The sequence below is a fragment of the Oncorhynchus keta genome, chromosome 36, assembly GCF_023373465.1.
Source record: "Oncorhynchus keta strain PuntledgeMale-10-30-2019 chromosome 36, Oket_V2, whole genome shotgun sequence".
Classification (NCBI taxonomy): Eukaryota; Metazoa; Chordata; class Actinopteri; order Salmoniformes; family Salmonidae; genus Oncorhynchus; species Oncorhynchus keta.
Window position 1 is genome coordinate 2,136,916 of NC_068456.1, and position 11,149 is coordinate 2,148,064.

Here is an 11,149-nt window from a genome sequence, read left to right on the forward strand (position 1 = left end):
GTGATTTTGAACACAACAGCAGGTGAGACTAGAGCAAAGTCACTTAGATATGGGTGGTGGGCTTGGAGCCAGTGTGGGGTGAGGTTGGAGGATACAATGTTCTGTCGGATGGTGTTGATTTTAGCCTTTAACTCAGCAAATTTGTAACATTGTGGCTGTGTGAGGGCCAGAGTCTGTAGGGTGGAGGAGGCGACTGATGGCGGGGAAAATAAATTCCTGAGATTTCCTCTGTTAGAGCTGTGGAAGTCATGAAAGTTTGTCAGCTGGTGGTTGTCAAGCAAATAACTTCTGGTCTCAAGGTAATTGACCGGATTAACATAAACACATTTAGCGGCTCCTGGGTTCCATGTATTACATTTACATTTACATTTAAGTCATTTAGCAGACGCTCTTATCCAGAGCGACTTACAAATTGGTGCATTCACCAATCCAGTAGAATAGTCACTTTAAAATAGTGCATCTAAATCTTAAAGGGGGTGAGAAGGATTACTTATCCTATCCTAGGTATTCCTTAAAGAGGTGGGGTTTCAGGTGTCTCCGGAAGGGTGGTGATTGACTCCGCTGTCCTGGCGTCGTGAGGAGTTTGTTCCACCATTGGGGGGCCAGAGCAGCGAACAGTTTTGACTGGGCTGAGCGGGAACTGTACTTCCTCAGTGGTAGGGAGGCGAGCAGGCCAGAGGTGGATGAACGCAGTGCCCTTGTTTGGGTGTAGGGCCTGATCAGAGCCTGGAGGTACTGAGGTGCCGTTCCCTCACAGCTCCGTAGGCAAGCACCATGGTCTTGTAGTGGATGCGAGCTTCAACTGGAAGCCAGTGGAGACAGCGGAGGAGCGGGGTGACGTGAGAGAACTTGGGAAGGTTGAACACCAGACGGGCTGCGGCGTTCTGGATGAGTTGTAGGGGTTTAATGGCACAGGCAGGGAGCCCAGCCAACAGCGAGTTGCAGTAATCCAGACGGGAGATGACAAGTGCCTGGATTAGGACCTGCGCCGCTTCCTGTGTGAGGCAGGGTCGTACTCTGCGGATGTTGTAGAGCATGAACCTACAGGAACGGGCCACTGCCTTGATGTTAGTTGAGAACGACAGGGTGTTGTCCAGGATCACGCCAAGGTTCTTAGCGCTCTGGGAGGAGGACACAATGGAGTTGTCAACCGTGATGGCGAGATCATGGAACGGGCAGTCCTTCCCGGGAGGAAGAGCAGCTCCGTCTTGCCGAGGTTCAGCTTGAGGTGGTGATCCGTCATCCACACTGATATGTCTGCCAGACATGCAGAGATGCGATTCGCCACCTGGTCATCAGAAGGGGGAAAGGAGAAGATTAATTGTGTGTCGTCTGCATAGCAATGATAGGAGAGACCATGTGAGGTTATGACAGAGCCAAGTGACTTGGTGTATAGCGAGAATAGGAGAGGGCCTAGAACAGAGCCCTGGGGACACCAGTGGTGAGAGCGCGTGGTGAGGAGACAGATTCTCGCCACGCCACCTGGTAGGAGCGACCTGTCAGGTAGGACGCAATCCAAGCGTGGGCCGCGCCGGAGATGCCCAACTCGGAGAGGGTGGAGAGGAGGATCTGATGGTTCACAGTATCGAAGGCAGCCGATAGGTCTAGAAGGATGAGAGCAGAGGAGAGAGAGTTAGCTTTAGCGGTGCGGAGCGCCTCCGTGATACAGAGAAGAGCAGTCTCAGTTGAATGACTAGTCTTGAAACCTGACTGATTTGGATCAAGAAGGTAATTCAGAGAGAGATAGCGGGAGAGCTGGCCAAGGACGGCACGTTCAAGAGTTTTGGAGAGAAAAGAAAGAAGGGATACTGGTCTGTAGTTGTTGACTTTTTTCAGAAGGGGTGCAACTCTCGCTCTCTTGAGGACGGAAGGGACGTAGCCAGCGGTCAGGGATGAGTTGATGAGCGAGGTGAGGTAAGGGAGGAGGTCTCCGGAAATAGTCTGGAGAAGAGAGGAGGGGATAGGGTCAAGCGGGCAGGTTGTTGGGCGGCCGGCCGTCACAAGACGCGAGATTTCATCTGGAGAGAGAGGGGAGAAAGAGGTCAGAGCACAGGGTAGGGCAGTGTGAGCAGAACCAGCGATGTCGTTTGACTTAGCAAACGAGGATCGGATGTCGTCGACCTTCTTTTCAAAATGGTTGACGAAGTCATCTGCAGAGAGGGAGGAGGGGGGAGGATTCAGGAGTGAGGAGAAGGTGGCAAAGAGCTTCCTAGGGTTAGAGGCAGATGCTTGGAATTTAGAGTGGTAGAAAATGGCTTTAGCAGCAGAGACAGAGGAGGAGAATGTAGAGAGGAGGGAGTGAAAGAATGCCAGGTCCGCAGGAGGCGGTTTTCCTCCATTTCCGCTCAGCTGCCCGGAGCCCTGTTCTGTGAGCTCGCAATGAGTCGTCGAGCCACGGGGCGGGAGGGGAGGACCGCGCCGGCCTGGAGGATAGGGGACATAGAGAGTCAAAGGATGCAGAAAGGGAGGAGAGGAGGGTTGAGGAGGCAGAATCAGGAGAGGTTGGAGAAGGTTTGAGCAGAGGGAAGAGATGATAGGATGGAAGAGGAGAGAGTAGCGGGGGAGAGGGAGCGAAGGTTGGGACGGCGCGATACCATCCGAGTAGGGGCAGTGTGGGAGGTGTTAGATGAGAGCGAGAGGGAAAAGGATACAAGGTAGTGGTCGGAGACTTGGAGGGGAGTTGCAATGAGGTTAGTGGAAGAACAGCATCTAGTAAAGATGAGGTCGAGCGTATTGCCTGCCTTGTGAGTAGGGGGAAGGTGAGAGGGTGAGGTCAAAGAGGAGAGGAGTGGAAAGAAGGAGGCAGAGAGGAATGAGTCAAAGGTAGACGTGGGGAGGTTAAAGTCGCCCAGCACTGTGAGAGGTGAGCCGTCCTCAGGAAAGGAGCTTATCAAGGTATCAAGCTCATTGATGAACTCTCCGAGGGAACCTGGAGGGCGATAAATGATAAGGATGTTAAGCTTGAAAGGGCTGGTAACTGTGACAGCATGGAATTCAAAGGAGGCGATAGACAGATGGGTGAGGGGAGAAAGAGAGAATGACTACTTGGGAGAGATGAGGATCCCGGTGCCACCACCCCGCTGACCAGAAGCTCTCTGGGTGTGCGAGAACACGTGGGCGGACGAAGAGAGAGCAGTAGGAGTAGCAGTGTTGTCTGTGGTGATCCATGTTTCCGTCAGTGCCAAGAAGTCGAGGGACTGGAGGGAGGCATAGGCTGAGATGAATTCTGCCTTGTTGGTCGCAGATCGGCAGTTCCAGAGGCTACCGGAGACCTGGAACTCCACGTGGGTCGTGCGCGCTGGGACCACCAGATTAGGGTGGCCGCGGCCACACGGTGTGTAGCGTTTGTATGGTCTGTGCAGAGAGGAGAGAACAGGGATAGACAGACACATAGTTGACAGGCTACAGAAGAGGCTATGCTAATGCAAAGGAGATTGGAATGACAAGTGGACTACACGTCTCGAATGTTCAGAAAGTTAAGCTTACGTAGCAAGAATCTTATTGACTAAAATGATTAAAATGATACAGTACTGCTGAAGTAGGCTAGCTGGCAGTAGCTGCGTTGTTGACACTACACTAATCAAGTCGTTCCGTTGAGTGTAATAGTTTCTGCAGTGCTGCTATTCGGGGGCTAGCTGGCTAGCTAGCAGTGTTGTTTACGTTACGTTGCGTTAAGAGAACGACAATAGCTGGCTAGCTAACCTAGAAAATCGCTCTAGACTACACAATTATCTTTGATACAAAGACGGCTATGTAGCTAGCTATGTAGCTGGCTACGATCAAACAAATCAAACCGTTGTACTGTAATGAAATGAAATGAAAATGTGATACTACCTGTGAATGCGACCGGGTTGTTGAATACTATTCAGTAGACATTGGCTAGCTGTTAGCTGTTAGCTGTTGGCTAGCTAGCAGAGTCTCCCACGTTAAGGACGACAAATAGCTGGCTAGCTAACCTCGGTAAATTAAGATGATCACTCCAAGACTACACACTCTAAACTACACAATTATCTTGGATACAAAGACAGCTATGTAGCTGGCTAACACTAAACTAATCAAGTCGTTCAGTTGAGTGTAATAGTGTAATAGCACTACAGTGGTGCTAATCTGTGGGCGTTTGCTAGCGTTTGCTAGCTGCTGGGCGAATAGCAGTGAAGGCTACGTTAGGGCGACGAAATACGATAATTATGCAATTATCTCTGATACAAGGACGGCTATGTAGCTAGCTAAGAAGAAATTGCTAAGATTAGACAGATCAACCGTTGTACTATAATGAAATGTAATGAAATGTAATGAAAAAGTTATACTACCTGCGGAGCGAAGTGCGATGCGACCGCTCGCTCCAACCCGGAAGTACTGGCCTACAAGCCACTGATGCAACCCTTTTAGAACATTTGAAAAAGTCTAATAAATCCATGTAATATAGCCTACACCACCACAATACATGCATACATTTATTTTAGGCAGGTCTAAAGAAACATGATATGAAGATTTCAGAACAGAATAGCATACTCGGAGTTGTCCGTATGTTAGGCCCTGATCTGGCTATGCAGTATGGCTGTGTGTTACACGAGTTCATTTAGCAGAAAAGATTTGCTTAGAATTCTATGGTGTTATTTTATATTATTATAGTATGAAGAATACAATTGAGATATATATAATATTCTCCAAAGGATTTGAGGGTGTGCGCACATGTGGCTATTCTGTGTTGAGCAGTTAACAAAGAAACTGGTACTCCTATATGCTTAATTTAGAGTTATTTGCACTTGATAATGCCTTGAATTTCTCGGCTGCATCCCCATAGTGTGGCCTTGGGCTGAATATAATAATTATAATTTCCTTCTCCAGGCTGCGTGCCGAAGCACCTCACTCACATGGCTCTCCTTCATGTGATCAGGTCTTTTTTCAAAGGCTACAAGTGAAGACACACAACTGCGCGTCCTTATCCAATTATTAGACGCATATTGGAAGAACTGTCTACATTTACTTTTCGTCAGCCAACAAGATGAGTAGGCCGAACGAACAGCAAAAGCACTAGTCTGTCAACTGTCGACTATCCCCCATAGTACTAAAGTTGACCTATTCTGTGCAAGAAATCCAATATTCCAAATATTCCAGGTGTGTGATGCGATAGATCCAAAATTAATACAACCACTAGCATCCAAAAAAACTGTTTTAAGCAATGAGCCTGATGCAACGGATGAGAAAGTGTAGCTTAAAATGTTCACATTAAGTGCAGCAATGCGCACACGGCAGTAGGATATAAGTGAAAATCTTCCATTAGCTCGAAAACACCATTTTCAAAAGTGACCACAAGTGAGATTATGCATGTACTGCTTTTATTATAAAGGTGCATTTTTATGGTGAAAATGATCTTCTCCAAAAATTAAACTCGTGCTGCGCTACATATGTCTGACAGGCTCTACACCTGTTGTAAAGTGGATTAATGGGCTTCATTTTAACCTGTCTAGGACTCGCCAACAGCCAATGAAATTGCAAAGGCGCCAAATTCAATCAACAGATCTCATAATTCAATTGTTTCAAACATACAAGTATTAGACGCCATTTTAAAGAAACATTCTCCTTAATCCAACCACAGTTTCCGATTTCAAAAAAGCTTCTCGGCGAAAGCAGAACATATCATTATGTTAGGTCAGCAACTAGTCACAAAGCATACAGCGATTTTCCAACCAAAGAGAGGAGTCACAAAAAGCAGAAATGGAGAAAATGAATCACTAACCTTTGATATTCTTCATCAGATGACACTCCCGGGACAACATTTCACACAATACATGTATGTTTTGTTTGATCAAGTTCATATTTATTTCCAAAAACCTCAGTTTACATTTGGCTTTGCCTCCAAAACATCCCGTGAATTTGCAGAGGCACATATATTTACAGAAATACTCATAATAAACATTGATAAAAGATACAAGTGTTATTCACAGATTTAAAGATATACTTCTTCTTAATGCAACCGCTGTGTCAGATAAAAAAAATTTAAAAACTGAGTATAGCGATCAGAGACCAAAACAACCCAAAAATATATCCACCATTTTGGAGTCAACATAAGTCAGAAATAGCATTATAAATATTCACTTATCTTTGATCTTCATCAGAATGCACTCCCATGAATCCCAGTTCCACAAATGTTTGATTTGTTCCATAAAGTCCATAATTTATGTCCAAATAACTCCTTTTGGTTTGCGTGTTCAGTACACAATCTAAACTCACGACTCGCGGCCAGGTCCAGGCAAAAGTTCAGACAATAAGTAACATTACAGTCTGTAGAAACATGTCAAACGATGTATAGAATCAATCTTTAGGATGTTTTTATCATACATCTTCAATAATGTTCCAACCGGAGAATTCCTTTGTCTTCAGAAAAGCAATGGAACGCGAGCTACCTCTCATGTGAATGCACGTGACCAGCTCGTGGAAATCTGCCAGACCACTGACTCAAATAGCCCTTATGAGCCCCTCCTTTAGAATAGAGGCCTCAAACAAGTTTCTAAAGACTGTTGACATCTAGTGGAAGTTGTAGGAAGTGCAAAACGACCCCATAGACACTGTGTATTCGATAGGCCAAGAGTAAAAAAAAAAAAACTGCAAACCTCAGATTTCCCACTTCCTGGTTGGATTTTTCGTTTGCCATATGATTTCTGTTTATACTCAGACGTCATTCAAACAGTTTTAGAAGCTTCAGTGTTTTCTATCCAAATATACTAATAATATGCATATATTAGCAACTGGGACAGAGGAGCAGGCAGTTTACTCTGGGTATGCTTTTTATCCAAATGTGAAAATGCTTCCCCCTAGCCATAAGAAGTTATTTGGCCACTTTAGTTGTGATACAAACCATATCAAACTATATAGGCCTATGGGCTAGGCTAAATGAGGTGTGCGACTATGATTTGAAAAGTTCCTTGCCTTTGCTGGGCATCATTCATAAGTGATAATACGATGCAGTCGGAAAGTATTCAAACCGCTTCACTTTTTCCACCTTTTGTTACGTTACAGGCTTATATTGAAATGGATTAAATAAATTCAAATCCTCATCGATTTCCGCATGTGTGGTTCCCACCGTGAAGCAGGGAGCAGGAGATGTGGGGGTGATTTTATTTAGAATTCAAGGCACACTTAACCAGCATGGCTACCACAGCATTCTGCACAGATACTCCATCCCATCTGGTTTGGGCTTAGTGGGACTATCATTTGTTTTTCAACACGACAATGACCCAAAACACACCTGCAGGCTGTGTAAGGGCTATTTGAACAAGGAGAGTGATGGAAAGCATTCCAGGTGAAGCTGGTTGAGAGAATGCCAAGAGTGTGCAAAGCTGTCAAAGCAAAGGCTGGCTACTTTGAAGAATCTCAAAAAATAAAATATATTTTTGATTTGTTTAACACTTTTTTTTGGTTACTACATGATTCCATATGTGTTATTTCATAGTTTTGATGTCTTCACTACTATTCTACAATGTAGAAAATAGTTTTAAAAAAAACTTGAATGAGTAGGTGTTCTAAATCTTTTGACTAGTACTGTATGTAAATGTTATCATTAAGTTTAAAAATATATATATGTGTGTATATATATGTGTAGTTGCAAAAATATCAACTTTTTTACCGTTGTGTGTGTAGATTGATAAAGGGGGGGAAACAATTGAGTATGTTTTGGAAAAAGGCTGTAACGTAACAAAATGGGGAAAAAGTCAAGCGGTCTGTATACTTTCCGAATGCACTGTACATTTTACATTTGAATCATTTGGTAGACTCTCTTATCCAATTACATTTGACTTCAGTAACGTTCATAGCTGACTCAAGCAAGCTATTTATACATTTTGTAATACAGTAGTAGCCTACATGGTTGTTGTAACTAATACGGGCTGATATTGATCACAAGGATGGCTGGCCTAGCGGCCGCTTGAGAACTCTCAGCTCGAGCACGTCTTGCCTGGGTTTGTTTACAAATAAGTAAAATTGTCACCCTGACACAAATGACATAACTGAGTCTTGCTTTAAACTGTTAAAATGATACCCAGAAGTGACCACGTGTCCTGCGTTAAATTTGTCTCACAAACTCACTGTTGAAACTCAGTTCCTTCCTTTGTGCTCAGCTTTCAAATATGTTTCCCACAGATCAGCATCATGACCCTGCGTCTGTTTGAGCAGCTGATCCAGAAGCCCAACCAGCACATCCTCCACAGTCTGATGCTACGCAGCCTGGAGGAGAGGAACTACCTGGAGAACAAGCCCCAGGAGGAGAGGGAGCCCGTGGAGAACGGCCAGCCCCACGACTTCATGTAAGGGATCCTTCTGCCGAGTCTGTCCTCTGGCTGCAAGGGCTCTGGGGTTCTAACTATATAACTGCATTCAGAATTGTAGTGGAAATAAAATGAATAAAAAGTGTATTCCCTCATTAGGTGCCACAATACACAATACTTCACAGATGGTGTGTCTGTAACTTGGAACCATGAATTAAATGGCAATGCACTACAACAACCACAAAAGTAACTTGAGTATAGCAATGATGGAATTCCGAATATGAAATGGTTCCTCAGTATGTTGGGTCCTTTGTGACAGATTAAGAATTCACTGGCTTGGCCAGCGCGCATGATGTGAGATTTTGTTCCGGGGGCTGAGATTAGTAGGGGCAACTAATGCAAATTCCATGGAATATCACTCCTTAATGAATTCTGCCTATTCTTTTGTTCAATCTGTTCACATTAAGACAGACGCACAACCCTAATAAAACAGATTTCATATCTGTGTGAACTACTGTCTCTTTAAATGAGAAAATGTGATACCCATGCCTAGTATCCAAACATTAGGTTGAAATCCAACAATATGAAAGCATACAAGCATATTGTCAGAGACTCCCCCTTTTGATGTAAAACCACTAAGCTTATTGTAACCAATTACCTTAGTGATGTAAAATGGAATGGAATGCATTTTACATTGAATCTGCCAATGGATGTTTTGTTATGTCTTTCAGAGACCTTGAAGAGGACCCTCTGTTTGTCGACGACTTCTCTCCAGAGAACAGGTTGTCCAGCCCTGATTGGTTGAGCAACTCCCCAGCACACAGTCCTTACCACGCTAAGCCTGATGGAAAGACCGAGGTCCACAAGATCGTAAACAGGTACACAGTATTTCCGAGGAAACATGTGCCTTGTTACACATTTTAAACTTTTAGGAAGTAAGATACCTGCATCATGTAACCCTATAATGCTTTTATTATGTTTGCTTCAGTTTCCTGTGTTTGGTGCCTGATGAAGCCAAATCCTCATCTCATGTGGAGGGAACGGGTTATGACACCTACCTAAGAGACGCACACAGACAGGTGAGTTCTCCAGGTCTCTCATGTTCTCTAGCTTCTAATTCACTGAACTCAATAGAGATCTGGGTTGTGTTCATTACCTTTTTATTTTATTTAACCAGGCAAGTCAGTTAAGAACAAATTCTTATTTTCAATGACGGCCTAGGAACAGTGGGTTAACTGCCTGTTCAGGGTCAGAACGACAGATTTGTACCTTGTCAGCTCGGGGGTTTGAACTTGCAACCTTCCGGTTACTAGTCCAACGCTCTAACCACTAGGCTACCCTGCCGTTAGGGTACACCGTTGGAAACCGTTTTGCACGTGTTTCTTATTGTTCTTATATAAGTTCAAATAGTATCTCCCTGTGTCACTCGGTTTTGAACTGTTTGCTTCTGATTCGAGCCTACTGAACACGACCATGGATCTCTGATTTGTTACTAAACACTGAATGGATGGCATGTTGTCTACCCAATGTCATAACTCAGCATCATCATTGTCCTCATCTTTTCTTAGTTCAGGGACTACTGTGGGATCTGTCAGAGATGGGACTGGCGCGGCACCCCCAAGGCCATGGAGAAGTGTGACCTGGACAGTCCCTTCTTCGAGGGCCACTTTCTCAAAGTCCTCTTCGACAGAATGGGCCGTATTTTGGATCAGGTGAGTTTGAAGTCTAGGAAAGATCTCAGATTTCCAGATGATTCTCCGTTAAAAGTGCTTCTTAGTCCAAGACCAGGTTTAATCTGTGTCAGGAACACCGGCCCAGAATGTTCAGACAGGGTATCAATTGGATGAAATACTTAAATCTGCTTTGTGAGTTTAGCGATATTGTGGTAATCTTGACTCATCATGGTGTACCTGAGCTCACTGACTGTCCTTTCTCTGTCCTCCAGCCTTATGATGTGAACCTGCATGTGACGTCAGTGCTGTCCAAGCTGTCTCTGTTACCCCACCCACACATTCATGAGTACCTGCTGGATCCCTACATCAACCTGGGCCCCGGCTGCAGGTCCCTCTTCTCCGTCATCGTCAGGGTATGTTGAGGAATCAACATGAGCAGATACTCAGATACCCTCTGTTGATCTCTCATTGAATTGATATTGATGTGATTGTAGTAAGGTAGTTAGGGTTGTGGGCCTATGGAGGAACAATCTTTGTTGAGTAGAGTCAATCTTGAGTATCAATTTAGTTAGGGCAATTATGTTATAGTCACGTTTATGTAAACATAACAATTTCCTCATTCAAGTTTCCAACCATTTTATGCAAGTAAAGTACATGTTGGATAAAGAATGTTATGACAGGCCTGATGGAAACATTTTCCGGTCGACTTTCCAAATGTCGACAAAACTAAATATGCGAGACAAGGTGTCAGTAAAATTAATTAATGTGAGAAATGTCGGTGGAAACGCTTTTATGCGCAAATATGTATATAACGACCATCATATCAAAGTAAACTTGGAGTCACGCAGTGACATGGTGTGTGGTCCTCCCACTACGAGTCGGAAAAGCATGCAGTTTATCAAGCTACAAATGAAACAAGTTACGATGAACTTCACGGGGTGGTGAAAGTGCAAGGTAATGAGCTTGATGCTCCTTTCCAATGAACATTGAGGGTCTTATTCTGGTGACCTGACAAATAAAAACGATCTCATCGTAATAATCTCATCATGTAGGCTATACGTGCTCTCTAGCCATTACTGTACCTGTGAGCTGTTGGCTACTAGATAACGCGAAACATTTTTTGTTGTTGTGAGGAAACCACTCGGTAGAGTTGAAAATGCAATGAAAACCCATTTAAGTTGTGTTTTTATTTGGCACATGGAAATTTAACTA

General features: G+C 44.2%; 1 protein-coding gene across 1 annotated transcript; it reads left to right on the forward strand.

Annotated features, from left to right (window-relative positions):
- Positions 1–8,143: 8,143 nt before the first annotated feature.
- LOC127916484 (FHF complex subunit HOOK interacting protein 2A-like) lies at positions 8,144–11,076 on the forward strand. The gene is made up of 5 exons (XM_052498284.1): positions 8,144–8,303; positions 8,996–9,142; positions 9,253–9,343; positions 9,833–9,976; positions 10,210–11,076. The coding sequence occupies exons 1-5, from the start codon at positions 8,149–8,151 to the stop codon at positions 10,357–10,359; spliced, it is 687 nt and encodes a 228-aa protein (XP_052354244.1). The 5' UTR covers positions 8,144–8,148; the 3' UTR covers positions 10,360–11,076.
- The last annotated feature ends 73 nt before the right edge of the window (positions 11,077–11,149 follow it).

Coding starts and splice junctions, on each gene's coding strand:
- LOC127916484 (XM_052498284.1), top strand. CDS start 8,149: ATGACCCTGCGTCTGTTTGAGCAGCTGATCCAGAAGCCCAACCAGCAC. Junction 8,304..8,995: donor GGCCAGCCCCACGACTTCAT/GTAAGGGATCCT, acceptor TATGTCTTTCAG/AGACCTTGAAGAGGACCCTC. Junction 9,344..9,832: donor TAAGAGACGCACACAGACAG/GTGAGTTCTCCA, acceptor ATCTTTTCTTAG/TTCAGGGACTACTGTGGGAT.